Here is a 23,268-nt window from a genome sequence, read left to right as displayed (position 1 = left end):
TTTTGTTTGCTCATAGGAGCTTAGCAGACACTCACCATACAGCACTAAAGAAGAGAGGGCCGTCAAAGCCAACCACTACCTCATTAACGTGATCAACACCACCTCAAGGCATGCTGGGAAGCCCATGCTGACGCTTTCTCAACACAAGTACCTTGTGCTTCCTGCTGGTGGCGCCAAACAGTCTGGGGCCCTAGAAAATAATGGAAGGTTACTACATTTTTTAACGGGGCCAAGGATTTTTTTTTTGTTTTCACCTGGGCACCTTTGCATATGTGAGATCACATCATCTGAGTTGTGAATAACATAGCCACACATGGACCTATGGGGAAAACTATTGTATAGGTAAGTAATTACATTTTTGTTGCTCATTAATAGTCGGTTGCACTTCTGATATTTTAAGTTTTTAAGTTAAATTTGCCTGGAGATAACGTCATGCCAAGAACATTTTCAAGGATGTGTGAACCTGATGTCATATTACCGTTTGACGTCGAGAAAGCCTTCTTTAACACGACGTGAGCAACGATAGTTAAAAGTTGGAGAGGACGAGGTAAGAGAAATTGAAGATACCAGTACTAAAAAAGTGCGCACTTCAACGTGTGAATGGTAGCATTTCAAAATTCAAACTTCATTGTTTTTATAAAGGAAAAATATTGTTTAAAAGAGCGTTTTAGCATTACTTTCGCGCGTGCGCAGTAGCCACACCACCTAGCCGGCTAAGCTATCAGCCAGATCAAGCAGGCAGATGTAAGCTAGCACAGACAAATTAGACAAAGAAACCTTGCGAAGAGTCTGAGTGAAAAAGACTTCAAAGTGACGGATGGTGAAAGGAGCGACTGTGGCACAAAGCTATACACCTTACTCGATACACATGGAAGTATGAAAGTTAAAGGTACGCCGTCAGTATGTATTTTTGAACTTTTTTGGCAGTCGGTGTACAGGTTAGCTTTGGCTATCTGCTAGTTAGCCGACGTTGTTTTCCCACCAGCATATTGGACCGAAACGTGAGGGCTTATGCTAGCTTGATCGGTTAGCATTCTGTCAGTGACCTGCATAGGCCTTTTGTTTTATACTAGGTCAGCGATAACGTTATTATTAGTATTATTATTATTACGTCTTTACCCGGGATTACAGTGTTAGTTTTCAGCGCTTCGACGATACGGATGTATAGCGACTTGTTCACTTGAGGGTAAACGTATACTTAATGCTTAGTGTCAAGCTAGCCGATTGTTGTTAGCCGCATTGGCGCTTCAAAGCTAACATGAATCCAACATTATCCTTGCTAGTGAGAACTTAAATGCTAGTTTCGATTAAGTACGGGTGCGCTAGTACGTAGTCTTGCTCGAGTTTGTAGTGTTTCATGGATACATTTTTTGTAGCGAAATTAACTGTTGTGTATTCCGGATATTGATGCCAATAACTACGTTGGGCGACATCCATTATGGCTTATGAATATGGTGTTGACACTTTGTTGATGTTTTAAGCTAATCAACAGTTTCTGTAGTTTGGTTTATTCTTTGTGGGGCAAAAATGTGTTTGTTTAGCCTTTAATCAAAACAAATGGCATATTTTTCTTTTGCTGTTTCAAAGGCAAACGAAGACAGTTTAACTTTGTTAACTCATCTATGGTTACTCAAATGTCAATCAATAAATTGAGAACCTGCCTGTACTGAATATAAACACATGATGCTATAATAGCCAATTATGCAGTGTATTCACAGCCTTCATTACCTTAGTAGACTTGGAGTCTGTTATTTTAAGTAATGATCGCGACTGGTTTCACAGCATTTAATTTAGCTGGGTGTTCTGTTAAGCATAGTCATACTGACATGCCCTAGTAACACAAACTTTTATTAGGGCCCGGGCACGAAAGCAAAGGCCCTATTGTATCTTTTGTAATTATTCTCACATAGGCTTGTCAAGTAATTCAGGTTCATTTCCAAGGCCTAATATTTGCCCCTTTTTCCATGTAGACTGGAACATGAAGATGGGACCATGAAATATCCTGTCAAATATTAGACACACGGCATACTACAATTTCTGAAAGGTAACCTTTTCATCATATTTGACTGTTTAATTGTCAAATATTATCTGGACTCTCCTACAGACTATTGAGATAAGATTGTCTTGTAAAAGGTTGAAGAATGTTGATTCATCTACAGGTTACTGACGATTAAAAAAATGTCAGCATACCAAAAAAAGTAAATAAATAACCAAGAGCTCAGAACAATTGTTTGTGTAGATCCTCGGTCATCCAGCAGGGCTTCAGACTAGGGATGCACCGACCGATCGGACACTGAACAGCGGCCATTTTTTGTGAAAAAGCATGTGGTTGGCGTAAGATGATAAATGCCTTTCAACACCGATCATAAAAGCCGATCACCTGTAGCTCATACTATTGCAGCCTGTAGCGAGCGTCTCCCGCCCTCCTTCCTTTCCTTGACACTGCGCAGGAGTGCCAAACCCAAAACAATCATGTTTGCCGTGTGGGACTTACCTGTCGTTTGTGAGAGTGGTATACATTTTGAACCCTGCAAACATGTCACGGAAAAATATCTTGGCGGAGTAACATGTTAAAAAGCTTTAATACGACATTTGAACAACAAGCATTTGACGGAGTAGGGGGAGTTTTCGAGGCTCACCATGTGATCATCAGTCAAACGGCATCTAGCCAAAACGCCTAACGCTTGCTCGTATGTGCCTAACAGTCAGAAGTCTAAAGCAAATAACTGAAAAAATAATAGAAATAATCGGACGAGATGATCATCCTTTATCAGCGGTGGAAGACACCGGCTGCTCTCTCACTTGGAACCCACCTACGTGCTACTGGAATGTACTCGATCTTGCATCCAAAGTCTCCCTAAAGAAGGCGTCTCATCCTCTGTAAGTTTCACCAGTGATAAATGTTCTCTTGGAAAAGTAAGTCAAATATGTTTTGGCGTAAATGGTGATTTTATGGTTCCCTTTTTCATATCATATAGCCAATAGTAAATAAAATACAAAAAATTGATACTTAATTTATGTGATGGTGTCGGCGGATTTCACTCATGGATGATCTGTGTCAGAATCGGCAGCATAAAACCCTGATCGGAGCATCCCTACTTCAGACTTACCTTTTTTTTTCTTTTTTTTTTTTTAGACTAGGAGCACAGTGGTCCCAAACTTAAAATTTTAGGAGCGCAAGCAGAACATTTAGGTGTGCACACCAAAATCGACTTGCAAAGTAAATATTCACATTTTCTCTCATTTTCATTGTATTACTGATAAATACTTGGAATAAATGGCAACTGTCTTCAAAGGAAGGTTTGTGGCATCATATACACCTTAAAATGGTATCACATCCTGCCGTGGAGAGCTTCTGAGAAGCAATGAAGAGATTTAAAAAAAAAATAAAAAAAAGTTTTGTAAATAACTACTTAGAATAATATGTAAATGCACATCAATTTTGAAACAAAGGCTGTTATTTTATTTGAAAATAATATACTTTTAAAAGCCCATAGTTTTTGTTTTTGTTGTTTTGCGTCATTATGTTTCGCCGAGTGTTTCCAGCGGTCGGTGAATGCACCATAGTTGTGTGCTTCAAGACCAAGTGAGAGATGTGTATAACTGATGCTGCCACAAATAGACATATTTTTTCCCATTCGCCGTCGTTTCCGAATGCCGATGTTTTGTGTGTGAATACATCAAGGTGAGTTTTGATGTTATGTCTCTGTTGAGAATTTAATTGATGCGAGCACACCACCTGTTACTCATGTCAAACGACGATGTGATCATTTTCTCTCTGAAAAACAAACTCCAGGCTTGTACCAATGTTGAGTCTGTATTCATATTGTGCTTTTAATTGGATGTTGAAGCTACTTTTTTTGAGACTTTTGTTTGGTGCAGTCTGACAGAATGTAACGTGCAGCGCTTTTATTGTGAAAGCCCGAAGTGTGTGGTTGGTAGTCATCTTTCATTCATGTTAAAGGGATAGTTTGGATTTTTTTTTTTTTACATGAAGTTGTATGACATCCCCATCAGCAGTCAAGTGACTTACCCCCCCAATTGGTCCCATGAGCCCATTTCTGGTCGAAGATCCGTGACGAGGAACTTAGTTCTGCTTAGTTGCTGGGGCCATTTAAGTGAAGAGGTTGGCTTCTCAAAACAATGTGCATTCAGAAGAGTAATACATTTGCATCACAAAAATGCCTCCTCAAAAAATCAGACCTCAGAAAACGCTAAGTGTTATTTGTCTCCCGCCGTATCCCTGCGCACTGTCACCTGTGCATTCTTGTGTATGCAGGGTTTCCCCTAGGATATTTTTGAAGCTGTGGTGGTGGGCCGCTTATGCCGCTGCGTCGCTGTGGCAGGATTTTTTTAAATATTTAAATTTACTGTTGGTAATAATGTCGACATTAGGATCGTTTTCATAGGCTTGAACAACAAATGCGTTAATTAACTTTAAATGCCTTTCTCTCTACCTTTTTTTCCACTCTTTGTGTCAAGTGCCAACAGGGCAGACAGATGATTCCGATGCATGTTTTTCAAAATAGTGAAATGTTTTTTATGATATTTGATATTTTATTTTGAATTAATGGCCAATATGAAAATAATAGGCTATACATACTGTATATCTACATAGCACAGGGTTGCTCACACTTGTTCACACTTGTTCTTTGTTCCAAAGATCTACCTCCCACTATAAACAAAGAGAAAAAAAACATATATATATATATATATATATGAATATTTATGTACATTGTATATCAGGGGTGCACACAATCAAATTGATCTACCTTTTACTATAAATCATATCGCATATATAAAATCTAAGTGGTACACTTTGCAACTGCTATACTAAATACTAATGATTAGTATTTCACATTGACAGTTTCAAAGTTTACAAGTCATCAAAATAGTTGATATAATTCAGTAATTCTTAATCGAAATCAATATGGCAATAAAGATAATTGCACATAATTCCTCAATACTGCAGTTGTGTACATAAACTGAGTAAAATGTCAGTGAAAATAGCTGCGTTGCGTCGCGTTCATCATGTATTGTGTCCAGTTAGCATTTGCTATACAACATTACAGTGTCAATGAGAAATTAAAAGGATTATGCAAAAGACAAGTCACTGTTGATGTAATACACTGCTGATGGGGATGTGATACAAGTGGATATTACGTCATGGGGTACATACTGACTTTTTCAAGTGTCACTAAACAATTTTGCTGTCCTTGTCTTTATACTAATTATGTCTTGTCCCCAAAACACTTTTGGTTTCATTGTTTAATGAACATAACATGTCCAGCCTTATGACACGGGGTCTTCGAGCTCGCCAGGTGATTTTTGAGTAGCTCACTAAAGAGTCAAAATATTTACTTCACCTGTTAGTAGTGTTTTATAACTGTTGACCTCAGGCTTTATGCCTTTTAATATAAAGACAAATGACTGTAAAATAGCATAAAGACGATGGCCACACTATTGGAGTGGAATAAAGAAGTGTGCAGTTTAAATGTTGGCAGTCATAAATAAAACACAAATAGCTGACATCTCGAATAGTGATGAAAGTTGGAGACCCCAGCAAACTCTACACTGAATTTATTCTGTTTTAAGTTAGGCAGGACAGATTTCTATTTATTAAAGATATTTATATGTATTTTATTCTGTTAATGTTGTTATGTTGAATTAAAACAAAAAATTACAATATACTTCCCATGTATTGGTATTACTCCAAAACATTGTATCAAATTAAAAATTAAAGTTTGTGCCAGATAGTATAAAAATTGTTTCACACAAATAAAGGCGAAAAGAAAATTACTTATTTGCCAGGGGCTCTTGGACTTTTCTTAAGGGCAGTCCTTGCCAATAGCACGCATCATAAATAAATTGAAGAATATACAGTTAATGCATGTGATCGATATCGGCCGATCTCACTCATGGATGATCGTATCTCAATCGGCAGTATAAAACCCTGATCGGGGCATCCCTAATTTCACCTTCAATCCAAAAGGCTTCTAAATTTGTCGGTGTGGAGTATCCCAATTTATGTCTCAAGGGGTGGTCACAGGCTGCCGTCCTGCATGCAGGTGATATGTGATGGCGTAACCCTCCTTTGTTTAGAGAGGGCTAGTTTGACATAGTAGTTCAGGACCAAACAAGCAGACAGAGATGACCTGGGACATGGGTCTAGGTCCGCCTGCAGGTGGGCTCTAGCGCTGAGTGATGCAAGTTTGAACACCAGTGGCACTCAAACACCAGATATGATGTCACTAAATGCAGAAGGCTGTGTGAAAATCACCAAAATAAGAGTTAAACGTAGCTACACATACCTGGCTCTTTTCATCAAAGCGGTAGTGTTGATCATTGCAGTTCGATGAACTCCGTCACCTTGCAGTCTCCACATTGCAGCTGTTAAAAATTCTGCCATAGAAAGGAAAGTCTTAGTGTATGCGACCCAGAAGATGTCATGTTGTTTGGGAGGCGTGAGGACATTGGACAATACAAAGTGACTGCAAAATCAAATGCAAATTAGAATGCTAACTTAACTAAAACTAACAAATACAGGTTCTTGCTTTGGTTGTACACCTTGTCAACTATGGCAAGCATTCCACAAAGCTTGTAAAATACATTTAGTGAAGTCGTTTTCTTCAAGGTTGACAGTTCTGCGAAATTACCATATGGTCAAAATTGAAAAATGGTCAAAACACAACAAAAATGATTATGAAATTTTTAATATTTTCATTTTTAAACAACCCAATACTCATGTTGCAACTCAAAGAGTTCAGTAATCAATATTCGGTGGACTAACTCTGATTTGTAATCCCAGCTTTCATGCTTCTTGGCATGCTATCCACTCCGGTGTATGCCATTCTCGGTGCAAGAATTCAAACAGCCTAAGCTTTGTTTGATGACTTGTGACTGTGTAATTCACCCAACACCGGAATGGAATGGCTGTCATACATGGAAAGAACCTGAATTCAGAAACATGTGAGATGCTCTCTTTGGTTTTTCCAGAGCTGTATTTTACTAATTGTAACTCATCTGTTGAGTTCAAATATTTGACATTTGGCCTTTCATGTTCTGCAAATAAGGAAATTACCAACATTTCCATTTGCACTGTTAAGGAAACTGAAACTTTGTCCCAAGTCGTCTATGAAGGCACAACAATATCTCTGGTCCCGTCACTTCATTTACCTTCTGCTGTGTTTTGCCAAAGCTAAGTGACTTAGAGTGTGCAACATACTTACTGACTCTTAACATGGCAATAAAGTTAATTACATTTTGGAGCAGAACAGTCTTGAAAGGTAATATAGTAATGACAAACTGTTTTACCGTTGTAACTCTACTTGCATGCCCCTAAAAACACTGGAGAAAAAAAGTTCCTGTACATCTTATCAATTTGTTCAGAGTTGAGACTTGATATTCGTTTTGAGCCAGTAGTCATTTGTCAGAAAACAAGAACAAAAAAAATCACCTATCTTTGAAAAGCCTCACCTGCTGATTGTGATTTTGGCCGATACTGATATTTGTTTTTAATAACTGACCGCATACACCTTCAATGTTCCAATTTTATTTTTTTGAAAAACATTGAATAAAGCCAGTGAAGCAATACAAGCTTGTTGTTTTAACTGCCCATGAAGTCGTTCTCTTGACTAGGAATGAAAAGTTTGGACAATCGCTTCTCAGTTATATCAGTTCCTTTTAGTCTTTTCATTTTCGAAATTTTAAAAACAAACAAAACTTGCACAACAGGTTACACTGCAGACCTGATTTGAGCTTCTTACCAAAAATAAAGTGCACAGTAGGGTTGTGAACAATAAACCGATGCGATCGGAGAGCCTGTTTGACAAGCGAGCGATGTGGCTGCATTTGTAACAGCTTCATGAATTGATATTCCAAAATCACAGGGTGTTAAAATACTTATTTTCCTCTCTGTACGTTAAAATATCATATCAACTACGTCTTTGGTATTGAATGAATTAAGGAAATCGGCGCTGATCAATCTGTGCATGTTTAATGATATTGTATGAAAGTAAGTGTGTTTGCTTTTTTATCTTTTAATATCAGTATGAATTTATGCAGTCATGTAATCAAGTACTTTCTACTCATGGACATAGGTTTTGTAATGCTAATGCAGTTTCTGACCAAATAATACTTTCTTGAATTACATAGTGCTTTAAAGAGAAGAGTGCTACCTCCAAAGCGGTGATGTCACGGGTTCCCACCCCCCCTCCTCCTGGGGAGATGTCAAGTGGACCTGTGGCAGAGAGCTGGTGTTACACACAGGTTTGAGCAATCAGCACTTCAGTCATGGTCTTCACTAGAAAATGATGTCACCTCTTGTGAAAATTCCCCCACGTTTTTTTTGTTGTGACTCCAAGGTCAAGGTGGTGAAGTTTTCATACATGTGGACCATAAACAACTTCAGCTTTTGCAGAGAAGAAATGGGGGAGGTGTTGAAGAGTTCCACCTTCTCCTCAGGGCCGAACGACAAAATGAAGTGGTCAGTGGCCTTTTTCACTTCATAACGTTTAGAGTTGTGACAGTCACACTAGAAAAAATAAGGAAATCTGTAAGCAAAAAGTTGTAATACTACAAGATTAAAGTCATAATATTACAAGTAATATATTTGTTGAAAATTATTCTGGTTAGAAGATTGAACAAACCCAAAGTGCTTTCAGACTAATACTTTCGCAAATACATATTAGAACTTATTCCCATAAAAGTACTGTAAATCCCAGTGTATAAGCCGCACTCACTAAATTTACATGAAAAAACAGATTTGTTGTTATATAAGCCGCACGTGTAAAAGTGGCATATTGTGGCATACACGAGTTCGTGAGGAACATTCAACTCTTGAGCTATGAAGCCAATCATGAGCTATGAATAAAGTCATGACGATCTTATCAACCCATTGGAAATTGCTGGAGAATATAACAGTCTGACTCACGGTTTAATCTTAAAAGCATTAAAAAGATGTCAATATCATCAATACTAGTTTTATATGAAAAAAAAAAACATGTTAAAGTGTTCCAACAATGTGTTTCATTTGAGAAAACCATTTCATTGGAGGAGAGCATAGAAAATCGTGCTGCGTGTGCTGCTTCTGTCCACCAGTGGGAGCCAGAGCCCAAAGCCCAGAAGGAAGCTGACGACATTGCAGTGCCCCTGTCATTACGCAATCCGTCCCGCAAACTATCGGTTCTACGCATGCACGAGACCTACGTCACGACTGTTATTTTTTTAAATGTATGACCATAGATGGTAAATATCCATAATTTGTATTTGTAATATATTGGGTTATTTTGCTAGTGACCCTTATTAAAATACATCGTTAGCATGCAGATGCTTCTATCGTCTTTATTCACCAACACTGAGCTACGTAAAAACTTCTCGCAATGCACGTAAGTAGCGTCAACGTCATACCCGGTTACGTATTATGTACATAAATAACTACAATAAAACAACACATTAAATGCAGTGATATTTGAATGAACCATAAGCAGAGTGCAATGATGGATTAATCTAGAGGATTCAGCTCGAGGTTTTTTTTTTCTAAATGGAGAAATACCATCCATTCAAACACCTTGCTAGCAAATGCTTTTATCTGTATTTTTTCAGTGTCGAAAAAAGCTTAAAATAATTTATTAACCAAGAAAAGAGGGCGTATAATTTATCCATTTGCATCATGGCTACGTTTACATGCAGTCAAATAAACCTATCATAACCGGAATATTAGCAATAACCCTGTTGCGCACGGCCATGTAAACACCAATAACCCTTTTGAAAAACCAGAATATGCTCATATTCCGATTTTGAAAAACCCGAATATTACCCCTAGGTTACTCCTTTTGTAATGCGATAATCAGGTCATGTATACACCTATCGGGATGTCCCGATTTAAAAGTAACATTAAGTTGTATTCTGTCTTTGGCAGGAACTACTTGTAAACATGACGACACGCGAAAACCCCACAATTTTGGAGCAAGGGGGAATCAAGCCACCTCGTTAGTGTGGTGAAAGACAGGAACATTATGTCTTTTTATAACTGTAGAAAGTACCGCAATAGCGAAATCTATCAGAAGATGAGCAAGCAGTTACGCGATGCAGGGTTTGTCCGAACACATCTTCAAAAAAGTGTCTCTGTGGGGCTCTGGGGATATAACATGGATATGGATGGCACAGCTCCGGCTCCATTTCCTATTTCTTCATGTTCTCGCCTTCTATTAATGAAGAAAGTGAGACAGAATAGTGTCAAGTATTGGTGGTGGGTCAGTACCAGCACCAAAGCGCAAACAAAGGCGTTCATTATCCGCCGTGCCGGTGTTGTTGTTTTTGGAAACAGGAAGAAGCGGAAATGACGCGCATTGCGGCATGACGTTTTTCGTGCGTCGAGACATTGTCCGTGCGGGTTTGTCGCGCATGTAAACGGGTTATTCCGAATGTTTCAAAAACTGCAGTAATGACCTTAACCGGAATAGTGGCTGCATGTAAATGTAGTCACTGACTCGCAAGTGACACAGTGTATAAACTATTAGTAGTAGTACTGAAGTAGAGGCGATGTCACAAGATTAGAATTTAGACAAAAATTAGCCGCACCACTGTATAAGCTGCAAGGTTCAAAGTTTAAGAAAAACGTAGCGGCTTATACACTGGAATTTACGCTACAATCTTTTTTCGAGTAAATATTGTTTATATCTTTATATCTAATATCTTGTTCTCGCAAGATTGTTATTCTTGTGAAATAGTTTAAGAAATGTTGTAATTGCACAAATGTTTCAACCCCCTTTGTAAATTTAAATTAATTTCAAACTACAAACTTTCAGGAGATGGCTAATTTAAAAAAAAAAAAACAACAAAAAAAGGTGACCCTTTGTAATATTACAGGTGTTGAGCTGTTTTTGTTTTGGTGGTGTTTAAGACATTTTTTTTTTAAGTCTTAAGTGTGTCCCACATACACCTGTGTCCTATAGCTGTTAAACGTAAAATATGTAATAATGATGTAATTGATAAATTATGCTCAGCGCATGATAATTATCTGTCTGTCATAAAGAGAGGCTCATCCATGAAGGCTTGAATGTAGCTACGTATACTGATCCACTTGTGTTTACTTGACAGGTGTCTGCGGGTCAATCCAAAGGGACTTGATGATGAAAGCAAAGATTATCTGTCATTGTATTTACTTCTTGTTAGTTGTCCAAAAAGTGAAGTCAGAGCAAAATTCAAGTTTTCTTTGTTGAATGCGAAAAGAGAGGAAACTAAAGCAATGGGTAAGTGCAGGACATCATCACACTAAGACACGGGCATAGAAACATGACAACATGGCAACCATTAACCAAACATGCTTTCCTTGTTGTTGCAGAAAGCCAAAGAGCCTACAGGTTTGTCCAAGGCAAAGACTGGGGCTTTAAAAAGTTCATTAGGAGGGATTTCCTCCTCGATGAAGCCAATGGTCTTCTACCCGATGACAAACTTACTCTTTTTTGTGAGGTAATCCAGTTTTTTCTTTTTCACCCAGTACAGTGACCCTTACTGCCGTTTTTCGTTTACGTTGGCACCGGTGCCATGATACCGAGTTTCGGTACACATCCGTAGCTGACCCGATAATTATGGAGGAGAAAGTAATTTTGTTTGTAAGGTGAATATGATCAAATAGTAGCATTTTCACTATTCCTGATGATGACTCAACAACATGGGGTACAGGTGACATGTAGTGTGTGCTGCTAAACAGTGTGTGTGTTTCTTTTTTTTTTAATCTATTTTAAAAATACACCTCGTTTAACCAACATGATACCCTCAATATTAGCAAATTTTGATTTGTGCAGTGACAGATTTTTATTGTTTTTGTCACCAAATCATGCAGCTCCAACCTATTTTATTGAAGACACTGTTGTTACTTTGGGAGGCGGGCCTTAAATTGCATATGGAGGATAGCTTTTTTTTTTTTTTTTGGACACGTGAAAACCTGCCATTGGGAGCACATAAATGCAAACCAACTACTAGTAGTTTGACACACAATTTATTTTTTGTTGGTGTGAATAAATGAGCCGGTCGTGTCAATAGCAACTGGCCTATTGCCTTTTTAGTTGTTGTTTGCTCTTAATACTGTTAATGTTTTCAATGAAAATGTCATCAGTTTTGACTGAATAGCAATTTTTTTCTCATGCTGATGAATCTTTCTTTAAATAAAAAGACTAATATTCTGTGTCTTCGAACAGGTAAGTGTTGTCCAGGACTCTGTGAACATTTCTGGCCAGTCCAACATGAACATGCTGAAGGTACCAGAATGTCAGCTGTCTGATGACCTGGGGAACCTTTGGGAGTGTTCACGCTTCACAGACTGCAGCCTCTATGTGGGAGGGCAGGAGTTCAAAGCCCACAAATCCATCCTGGCAGGTAAGAACGACTTCAGCACTTTGCAGCAAGGTTGCCCTCTCTTCACATTGGTAGAACTTGTCTTCTGTATGATTTTTTAAAAATTTGTCATGAGGGATGTGGGCTTTAACGTGTGACAAACGTATTTCACATTTCACTCTGGTAGAAATTGAATTAGATTCAATAGCTTTTTTTTTGCCAGATTTTTTACATTTGCAGTGTGCTCCACACCCAGTGATAATCAATTAGGGTGGCATCATTTATCCTGTTTTCTAAATGCTGCTCTGAGAGCATTTAGCAGACCCCATGACAGAGAAGTGCTGAAAATGGCCTTTGTAGGACATGTCATGCCTCTTCTTAATGGCCTCTCTAGCAGAGCCGTAAGCACCTTGAAAGGCGACCAAGGGTCTGTACTCCTGGCTGGATTTGCAGCAGCCTGGTTCTGCAGTGGCTGCTAATCCGTCTGACGAGCAGTGCTTGGCCCTGCTTGACCTAAATGGCTCTAGGATGCAGGAGCCTGAAAGCCTTGCTGTCTTTTCCAGCTTGTGTCCATTAGACATGGTGGCAGCAGCTGCTGTGGTCAGATGAGAAAAGTTGACGACGCTGCACTAAGTCATTTTAACATTGGCAACACACTTGCAATGTTCTTTGATTGTTTGTTTTTTTTTTATATTTTTAAAAGGTTATCATTGACTACGCTTGTATTTTTATCACTGTTGTATCTGCGTCTTTGACAGCAAGGTCACCAGTCTTCAATGCGATGTTTGAGCATGAAATGGAAGAGAGTAAAAAAGTAAGAATCCACTCTTGGCTTTAGGGATGAATGTTTCGTTTGTTAATATTGATAACATGTGTTTTGTCCCCTCACCCCCAGAACCGTGTAGATATAAGTGATGTGGACCCAGATGTCTTCAAGGAAATGATGGGCTTCATATACACAGGGAAGGCCCCAAACCTGGAGAAGATGGCAGACAACCTGCTGGCAGCTGCAGACAAAGTAAGCCTTGAAGATTTTTTTTTTTTTTCTTACATCAAAATACCCCAAATAAACTATGAAATAATAAATTAAAATTGCATTCGCTTACATTACATTCAGCTACAGAACACTCCCGTCTTCAATATGCCGCACACACTTGAATGAATGATAATGCAAGATGATTGATGAACAGATGTAGTTGGAGTCACAGGTGTTGTAGTTATATATTTTACTTTTTTGAACAGTGGTATATGTGTGCTATACATTTTATATGTATTGTCACATATTTATAAATGATTCACAATTTAGGGTGAATGAGGTTGTGGGAAAAATGGCTTATCTTTGGGAAAAAATATTAATAAAATGTTGTTTTTTTTATGTGGGAATTTGCAGGGCTGTGTATGCTGAGTTGCAAGTATCTAGGCATCCCTTGTTTATCGCGATTAATTGGTTCCAGACCCCACTGTGATAAGTGAATTTCCATGAAGTTGGATTCAATATGTGGATATTAATATTAATATGTGGGATTTTTCGTAGGTACAGTATAGTAAGCCTGTTATGACTTCTAAATACAATCTTTCCTATTATTAGAGCCCTGTAGACATGAAATAACACCCCTATAGTCATATTTACACTCCTATTGTTTACATCACATTGCTCAACTGTAATGTGCAGCTACGGGATCACTTCAGGGACACAAGTCCACACGTCTATGGCTTTAAACATTAGCAAGCTAGTGAGCTAACTAGTTAGCCTCCAATTTACAGTGGTATGAAAAAGTATCTGAACCTTTTGGAATTTCCCACATTTCTGCATAAAATCACCATCAAATGTGATCTGATCTTTGTCAAAATCACACAGATGAAAAAACAGTGTCGCCTTTAACTAAAACCACCCAAACATTTATAGGTTTTCATATTTTAATGAAGATAGCATGCAAACAATGACAGAAGGGGGAGGAATAAGTAACTGAACCATTCCATTCCATTTTCCTCCGCTTATCCGGGTCCGGGTTGCGGGGGCAGCAGTCTTAGTAGGGAAGCCCAGACTTCCCGGTCCCAGACCACCTCCTCCAGCTCCACCGGGAGGACACCAAGGCGCTCCCAGGCCCGCTGTGAGACATAATCCCTCCAGCGTGTCCTAGGGCTTCCCTGGGCATGCCCGAAACACCTCACCAGGGAGGCGTCCGGGAGGCATCCGGACTAGATGCCCGAGCCACCTCAGCTGGCTCCTCTCGATGTGAAGGAGCAGCAGCTCTACTCTGAGCTCCTCCCGGATGACCAAGCTCCTCACCCTATGTCTTAGGGTGAGTCCCGCCACCCTACGAAGAAAACTCATTTCAGCCGCTTGTATTCGCGATCTCGTTCTTTCGGTCACGACCCAAAGCTCGTGACCACAGGTGAGGGTGGGAACATAGATCGAACGGTAAATTGAGAGCTTTGCCTTCCGGCTCAGCTCTCTCTTCACCACGACGGTCCGGTACAACGACCGCATTACTGCAGACGCTGCGCCGATCCGCCTATTGACCTCACGCTCCAACCTTCCCTCACTCGTGAACAAGACCCCGAGATACTTGAACTCCTCCACCTGGGGCAGGACCTCATTCCCAACCCGGAGGGAGCAATCCACCCTTTTCCAACTGAGAACCATGACCTCGGATTTGGAGGTGCTGAGTCTCATCCCAGAAGCTTCACACTCAGATGCAAACCGTCCCAGTAAACGCTGCAGGTCACAGCTCGATGACGCCATCAGGACCACATCGTTTGCAAATAGCAGAGATGAGATCCTAAGGCCCCCGAACTGGACTCCCTCGACACCTTGGCTGTGCCTAAAAATTCTGTCCATGAAAATTATGAACAGAATCGGTGACAAAGGGCAGCCTTGGCGGAGGCCAACGTTCACCGGAAAAAGGCTTGACTTACTGCTGGCAATGCAAACGAGGCTCCTGCTCCGGTTGTACAAGGACTGAATGGCACGTAGTAGTGCGCCACCAATCCCATACTCTTGGAGCACCCCCCACAGGACACCGCGAGGGACACGGTGGAATGCCTTTTCCAGGTCTACAAAGCACATGTGGACCGGTTGGACAAACTCCCAAGTACCCTCCAGTACCCTTGCAAGGGTGTAGAGCTGGTCCAGTGTTCCGCGACCACCTCGGCTACCTCCTGTAGCCGAGGTTCGATTAACGGTCGTAGCCTTCTCTCCAGCACCCTGAAATAGACTTTCCCAGGGAGGCTGAGGAGTGTGATCCCCCTATAGTTGGAACACACGCTCCGGTCACCCTTCTTGAAAAGGGGGACCACCACCCCAGTCTGCCAATCCAGAGGTACTGATCCCGACTTCCACGCAATGTTGAAGAGACGTGTCAGCCAAGACAGTCCCTCACCATCAAGCTCTGGCCTTGAGGAATTCAGGGCGAAACTCATCCTCCCCCGGAGCTTTGCCACTGGGGAGCGTTTTGACTACCCCAGATACCTCAGCCACGGTGATGGAACTGTCTGCATTCGTGTCCTCAGCCTCTGCTTCCTCTGTGGAAGATATGTCAGTGGGATTGAGAAGGGCCTCAAAGTATTCCTTCCACCGCCCAACTATATCCTCAGTCGAGGTCAGCAGGCCCTCGTCCCCACTGTAAACAGTGTGAACCGGCCACTGCTTCCCCTTTCTGAGGCGCCGGACGGTTTGCCAGAACCTCTTCGAGGCCAACCGAAAGTCGTTTTCCAAGGCCTCACCGAACTCCTCCCACACCCGAGTTTTTGCCTCGACCACCGCTGAAGCCGCGTGTCGCTTGGCCTGCCGGTACCTGTCAGCTGCTTCAGGAGTCCCACAAGCCATCCATGCTCGATAGGACTCCTTCTTCTCCTCCTTCTATGGACATCCTTATGTTCGAACATGGTGTTTGTGATGGACAAACTGTGGTTCGCACCGAAGTCCAACAACATCACACCGTACGGGTTCGCATCGGGGAGGCTGTTCCTCCCAATCACGCCCCTCCAGGTCACACTGTGATTGCCCACATGGGCGTTGAAGTCTCCCAGCAAAACGACGGAGTCAGCAGTTGGGGTGCTCTCCAGCACCCCTTTGATGGACTCCAGGAAGGCTGGGTACTCTGAACTGCCGTTCGGCGCGTACGCACAAACGACAGTCAGCACCCTTTCCACAACCCGGAGGCGTAGGGAAATGACCCTCTCGTTCAATGGGGATGACTCCAACACGGAGGCACCAAGCCGAGGGGCTATTAATAAGCCCACACCAGCTCGCCGCCTCTCCCCTGCAGCAACTCCAGAGTAGAACAAGGTCCAGCCCCTCTCGAGGAGTTTGGATCCAGAACCCAAACTGTGGGTTGAGGTGAGTCCGACTATATCTAGTCGGAATGTCTCAACCTCTCTCACAAGTTCGGGCTCCTTCCCCGCCAGAGAAGTAACATTCCATGTCCCAAGAACCAGATTTGGCCGCCAAAGACCAGGTCGCATAGGTGCCCGCCCTCGACCGCCGCTCAAAGCGCAATGCACCGGACCCTTATGCTTGCCCCCGCAGGTGGTGGGTCTACGGAGAGGAGATCCCGTGTGGCTCTCACCCGTGGGGCCCGGCCGGGCTCAGCCCGACCACCAGGCGCTCGCCTGCGAGCCCTTCCCCCAGGCCTGGCTCCAGGGTGAGGCCCCGGTATTCCACGTCCAGGCGAGGTGCGGTCTCTCCTTGTCTGTTTATTCATCAGGGTCTTCTGAATGACTGAACCATCACATTTAATATTTTGTGGCCCCCCCTTTGGCAGCAATAACTTCAACCAGACGCTTCCTGTAGCTGCAGATCAGTCTGGCACATCGATCAGGACTAATCTTGGCCCATTCTTCTCTACAAAACTGCTGTAGTTCAGTCAGATTCCTGGGATGTCTGGCATGAATCGCTGTCTTGAGGTCATGCCACAGCATCTCAATGGGGTTCAAGTCTGGACTTTGACTTGGCCACTCCAGAACGTGTATTTTGTTCTTCTGAAACCATTCTGAAGTTGATTTACTTCTGTGTGATCATTGTCTTGTTGCAGCATCCATCCTCTTTTTAGCTTCAACTGTCTGACAGACAGCCTCAGGTTTTCCTGCAAAATATCCTGATAAACTTTTGAATTCATTTTTCCATTAATGATTGCAAGTTGTCCAGTTCTGCGCTGAACTCTTGCCATCATCTTTGGTGGACGGCCACTCCTTGGGAGAGAAGCAAAGTGCCAAACTCTCTCCATTTGTAGACAACTTTTCTGTCGATTGATGAACATCCAGACTTTTAGAGATGGTTTTGTATCCTTTCCCAGCTTTATACAAATCAACAATTCTTGATCGCAGGTCTTCAGACAGCTCTTTTGAGCGAGCCATGGTGCACCTCAGACAATGCTTCTCATCAAGACAATTCTTACCAATTCTGTGTGTTTTATAGTGGGCAGGGCAGCTTTAAACAACTCATCAGTGATTGGGCACACACCTGACTTGAATTGCTTGGTAAAAATTGGTTTCAATTGCTCCTTAGGCAGAGGGTTCAGTTACTTATTCCTCTCCCTTCTGTCATTGTTTGCATGCTATCCTCATTAAAATATGAAAACCTATAAATGTTTGGGTGGTTTTAGTTAAAGCAGACAATGTTTTTTCATCTGTGTGATTTTGACAAAAGATCAGATACATTTGATGGTGATTTTATGGAGAAATCTGAGAAATTCCAAAAGGTTCAGATACATTTTCATACAACTGTATTTACTATATTCTAAACTTAAAAGGTTTTAAAACAGAATGGGAAGAAGGACAAAGAAGCCAAAAACGTACAACTTCCACACTAAATAGGAGAACTTGTTTTCGCTCTATCATGATGGACACGCCATGGCTGACATACAGTGTGACGGTAATCTAATGTCATGTTTCACTAATGGAACATTATGGGTACCTTGTGACCAGAATACTACATATACCGTTGTCTTTCATTATTTTTTTACTAATAATGCGCCGTAGTCATCCACGAAACGGCAATCACTTATTAATTTCTTTTTTAAACGAGATAAAGCGAGGGAGCGATAATCAAACCGCGATATCTGCACCACAACACTGTACAAAAACGGCCTGCATGGCAGAGTTCCAAGAAGAAAACCACTGCTGAACAATAAGAACATAAGACTCGTCTCAACATCTGGATGTGTTCAGTTGTGTTGTCAGACTAATATTTAAATTTGTTTGATGATCTGAAACCTTTAAGTGTGACAAGCATGCAAAAAAAAGAAATCGGGAAGGAGGCAAAGACTTTTTCACATCACCGTGTCTCCTAAAGTCCGCTAATTTTCTGGGCAGTGAATGCTGAATTGCTAATGTGCCACATTATTTTCCCCAAATCATTCAGCAAAAGTCTGGGTCATGGCGATGTTTTGTTGATACCCTGAACAGTACATAAGTATATGCAATACATACAGCAAAGCCTGCAGTTTTTCGCTAGTTGTGGGGGGTGAATAGTGAAAAACCCTGAATAATGGTCGCACCCATAAAAATGCAGAATATTGACAATCTTAGCCCTATAATATGCCTCACACATTTATTCAAGGAAAAAGGAGTCAAGGTCTAGCCTTTAGCCAGGTCGTCAGATGTCATCATATAATTTGCATGGTTGCGCATGGAATTTTTATGGATCCACTGCCTCTCTGCGTAAACATGGAGAATTCTTAACGGGAAGCAGTCAAAATTAATTAGTGGCGGGTCACCAGAAATAAATGAACGCATGGGAAACAGTCTACACACCTTCAACACTGCTCTTGTACAATATGGTAGCAAAAAAAAAAAACCCTGACCTCAACCCTAATAAGCAGGTTTGAGAGCAGAGGAGCATTGTAAATGTGTGACCATGTCAAGACGGAATGGTGTAAATACATATTTAGCTAATTTAATGAAAGACAGGGTATGAATGGTGTCTTTGAATGACTTGTGTTGTATTGAAAATAGAATATAATATTGGAGGAACTCCACATGATGCTGACCATGTTTGCGTGGCTTTGCTAAGTGCTGCTTCATGTGCTTCCAGTACGCTCTGGAGCGTCTAAAAGTCATGTGCGAAGAGGCCTTGTGCAACAGCCTCTCAGTGGAGAACGTGGCCGACACCCTCATCCTCGCAGACTTGCACAGCGCCGAGCAGCTCAAAGCACAAGCCATAGATTTTATCAACAGGCAAGTATCTCTGCGAGGGAGGCGGCGGCGCGGGGGAAAAAAAAACCTCTAGTGATAAATTTCTGCTGCCATTTCTGTTTACCATCCCTGAATGCTTACCTTTTTATCTCCTTGCCATAGGTGCAGTGTCCTCAGACAGCTGGGCTGTAAAGATGGAAAGAACTGGAATAGCAAGTATGTAATTAGCTGATATATGTGACACAAGATTAATAACACGCTCTTATCTCGTCCCCGAGCAGATGCATTAGAATTCATTGTTTTTAGCCCAGGCAGACGGAACACGATTTGCCTTTTCACTTTGAAGCGGCATATCGTCGTATCCAAGTTATTAATAGACTCGTACCTGCAGCAACCCTGCAAATGGAGCCTTTGCCAGCCTTTGCCAGTTTCAAATGGAAGGGAGGGCGGTTGCTTAGTTTGCTTTTCTCGTGAATTGTTGTGTTCCGGGACACCTTGAAACCATGCCGGCCACCATGAAGTGTCTCAGTCGCAATATCTTGCATCGGGTTTCTGTTTATTGATTTTTAATATGCACCGCCCCTTGTCTGTGGATTAACCCCCTTGTGTTTGCGCTCTCAGCCACGCCACAGATATAATGGAGACCGCAGGCTGGAAGTCAATGATCCAGTCGCACCCTCACTTGGTCGCCGAGGCTTTCCGCGCCCTGGCGTCAGCACAGTGCCCGCCCTTCGGTCCTCCCAGGAAGCGTCTAAAACAGTCGTGACGCCCCGGGTGTCCGTGGCTCTGCAAAGGAAGGACTAGTGAGGATACCACTCTTTTTATTTCCACCAAAACTGAACACACTTGAAGAAGAGTGGGCCTTCTTCACCGGGGATGTGGGAAGGCCGGCACAATGGATGACTGTCTTGCTTTGCTGCCCCGACTGTCTGCTGTTCATGGCGGGTAGCAAGTCAAGCTGTCTGCTACTGTTATTTCCTGTCATTCTTCAAAAAAAATGGCCTTAATATATCTGCCATTGCTCTGGAGTTCTTTTGTCTATTTTACTCTGTGCCTGCCTTGTCACAAAGACCAGGTCTCCTCCAGGTTGCACTAGTTCCCGTCTGTAGTCGTTTTCATATGGAGTTCGATAGGAACGTAACAAAGGTTGAACTAAATGGGAAATATTATATATTTGTAATGTTTAGCCCGTTTTGTGACCAGATGTTAAAAGAGCATGAACACTTTCAGTGCAAGGTCAGTTCTTAACACTTTTTAAAAAGGTGTATGCCCCATATTGATGGCACCATTTCTATGTCAGTGACAGCTGAAGCATCCTCAGAAGACCAGTGTACAAGGAAGTCTGTTGTGTTGGATCTGTGTAGGGACAAATCCTACATCACACTTTAGGAAGCGTCAATTCTCGTCTTTGGACCGAACAAACATTGGAAGGTGCATTTATCCCGGCTCACATCGTAACGACATTTGGATCAAGTCAGTGCACCGCCATGATTTTCAATTCTAAGACTTTAGTATTGCCAAGCTGCAAATATATATTCTCATCATATTGTGGTTAACTCAAAGTGGAAAGACTAATGCATGGTAATGTTATTGTCGCAGAAAGTGTCCAAATTATAATTTTTTTTACTTAACAATGTACTTTCTGACATTGGTGCAGATTGAAAAGAATTGGTGATGTACAAAAAAAAAGGTCCTCGGAAAAGTGTAGGATGCTGAGCATCACTTCTGCCGGCAATGTCATTCTTTGTTCTGAATGAGGATTGGTCCTGTTTATTCGGTGCGTCTTGTATGTAGCGTGACGTGATACACACTTGAGGAGCATTTGTAAAATAGAAGTCAACATGTTGAAACGTTCGGAAGTTGTCTGCAGGAATGGCTGTGTAAAGCAAATAAAACATTTTCCAGCAGTCAAGTCTTGTATTTGTCTTTCTTTATGCATTTAAACTTAAACAGAATCCTGCTTGATGGCTTGTTTTAAATGGAGCTACTTCAAGTAGCTCCAAAAAAAAGGTATGAATGCTTGGTGGCTTCAAATTGGAGTCGTACTACAGTGAATCACATTCTCTTGATTCAGCTTTGACTGCCCTGCAAATGTATGCATTTTTTTAATTTTTAGATTTTTGGGGGGGAAATAAAATTATTTTATTTATGTACATTATTGTATTTATCTAACAATATGCAATTTCTTCGGCAGACTGCAGACAGAAGTTCATCTTACATGTACTTAGGTAAGAAATAATTTACTAATACAATTAATCTGAGCCGTTTGGGAGCCATTAGTACCGGCTCTTTTTAGAAGTCGAACCCAAAGAGTTGGTTCTCTAAAAAGAGCCGAACTTTCCATCACTAACGCTCATCCGTTCATCGATCTTAGATTACCATTAGTGGTGAGTAGCTATACATTTTATACTTTGTGTGAGGCATGCTGAAGAGCGAAGGGTTCTGTCGCTGAACTGTAATTAATCAGTCACGTCTATTGCAAATGTTGACCCAAACTTCAACTTCAAGCTAGCAGGAGGGTTTGGAGACATTTTTATGGCAGTAACCCTCGCAAAATCGACTGTAAATCCTTCAGGATGCCTCCTACCTTTCATCCACCCCTGACTGTCCATGGTAGGAAATAAGTGTTACGTTTTTTGTCTCTGAGCTGACATGAAAGATACCAACAAAGCAAGGCTGCAGTGGTGCTTTCAAATCGAGACCGTTTGCCAGTCTGGAAGTGGAGTGTGCAGTTGCATCTTACATGAGGAAGTGGCTCATGGAAGACAGAAATGATTCAAGTGCTGCATCCCAGGTGCTGTTTTGCGATAAACCTCTACACACACACACACACGCATTATAAGCTGTTTTTAAACGCTGAAGCAAAAAATGTCCACAACCAAAATATAAACTAAAACTACAATAATCAAAACCGAACATTGTAATGGAATTTGTTGGACATATTGGACATGCCTTCACGTGCCCCAACAATGGCGTCAGAACTGAGAAAATAAAAAAATATGACTATATAAACCATGAAATAACACAACATGTATATACTTCTCAAATATAATATCTCACTGGGTCTCCAAGGTTGAAACCCTCTACTTAAACGATAACTTTGTGTACACTTTATGTTCACTCAGCTACGCCACACAACAAAGACGTGCCACACCCACTCTCACTGAGCAACGCCAAAAACGGGGGAAAAGTTGTTACCTTCTTGTTTACATTGTTTCAATAAATTACCCCAAAGTAAATTACGGTCTCATACGTATGTATTAATTGACCCTTTTTAATTGCATATGTAATATAGATGAGAGTGCCTCCGACGACAGCTAGTTTTGCTGAACAACTTTAATGGCGTCATACACAATGAATTGCCCGGTGGGACACTAACCATGCCAAATGAAAAGCCAAATTGTTAATACATAAGTTGAAGGTCTGGAAAAACACGACTGTCTCATTCCATTATTGTTTGTTGAAGCAACAGGCGGGCAGGAGGAAATTAACATGCTCGCCATCCTTGGTAATTTAATGTGTGCTGTCAATCAAAAAGTAACCAAACTTGCATGCTGCCTCTAAACAGCATGGAAGCATCATGTCAAGTGTGTTCATGTGGGGTCTGGAGATCCTTGTATGACATTTAATCGAGTGCTAGCAATGAAAAAGCATAGTCAGTGAAGGATGCGGGCACCGGGCAGGACATCCTGGAGTCTTAATGCTGGGGGAGTGGATACCTGGCCCTGATCAGATAAGAGTAATGGAAGCCAAAAACAAGACCCCTGTCGCCTGTGGCCCCCTGCTGAATGGATG

The 23,268-nt window shown here is 41.5% G+C and overlaps 1 protein-coding gene and 1 long non-coding RNA gene across 4 annotated transcripts; one reads left to right on the top strand and one right to left on the bottom strand.

Moving 5' to 3' along the window:
• LOC129188100 (uncharacterized) lies at positions 1–642 on the bottom strand. Its single transcript, XR_008572523.1, has 3 exons — positions 479–642; positions 255–319; positions 1–190 (listed from the first exon to the last, which is right to left on the bottom strand). It is a non-coding gene; the product is annotated as an uncharacterized LOC129188100 (long non-coding RNA).
• spopla (speckle type BTB/POZ protein like a) lies at positions 190–21,380 on the top strand. 3 transcript variants are annotated; one of them, XM_054788151.1, is made up of 12 exons: positions 190–342; positions 1,971–2,044; positions 8,155–8,268; positions 8,364–8,485; positions 11,101–11,252; positions 11,345–11,472; positions 12,201–12,378; positions 13,095–13,150; positions 13,232–13,354; positions 19,373–19,515; positions 19,636–19,689; positions 20,095–21,380. In XM_054788151.1, the coding sequence occupies exons 3-12, from the start codon at positions 8,191–8,193 to the stop codon at positions 20,237–20,239; spliced, it is 1,179 nt and encodes a 392-aa protein (XP_054644126.1). In that variant the 5' UTR covers positions 190–342; positions 1,971–2,044; positions 8,155–8,190; the 3' UTR covers positions 20,240–21,380. The 3 variants fall into 3 exon arrangements, with proteins under 3 accessions (XP_054644126.1, XP_054644127.1, XP_054644125.1); XM_054788152.1 differs by lacking the exon at positions 190–342 and adding an exon at positions 481–547; XM_054788150.1 differs by lacking the exon at positions 190–342 and adding an exon at positions 722–889.
• The last annotated feature ends 1,888 nt before the right edge of the window (positions 21,381–23,268 follow it).

This window comes from Dunckerocampus dactyliophorus, chromosome 9 (genome assembly GCF_027744805.1).
Source record: "Dunckerocampus dactyliophorus isolate RoL2022-P2 chromosome 9, RoL_Ddac_1.1, whole genome shotgun sequence".
In the NCBI taxonomy this organism is placed as follows: Eukaryota; Metazoa; Chordata; class Actinopteri; order Syngnathiformes; family Syngnathidae; genus Dunckerocampus; species Dunckerocampus dactyliophorus.
This window is presented reverse-complemented; position numbering and strand designations above follow the sequence as displayed.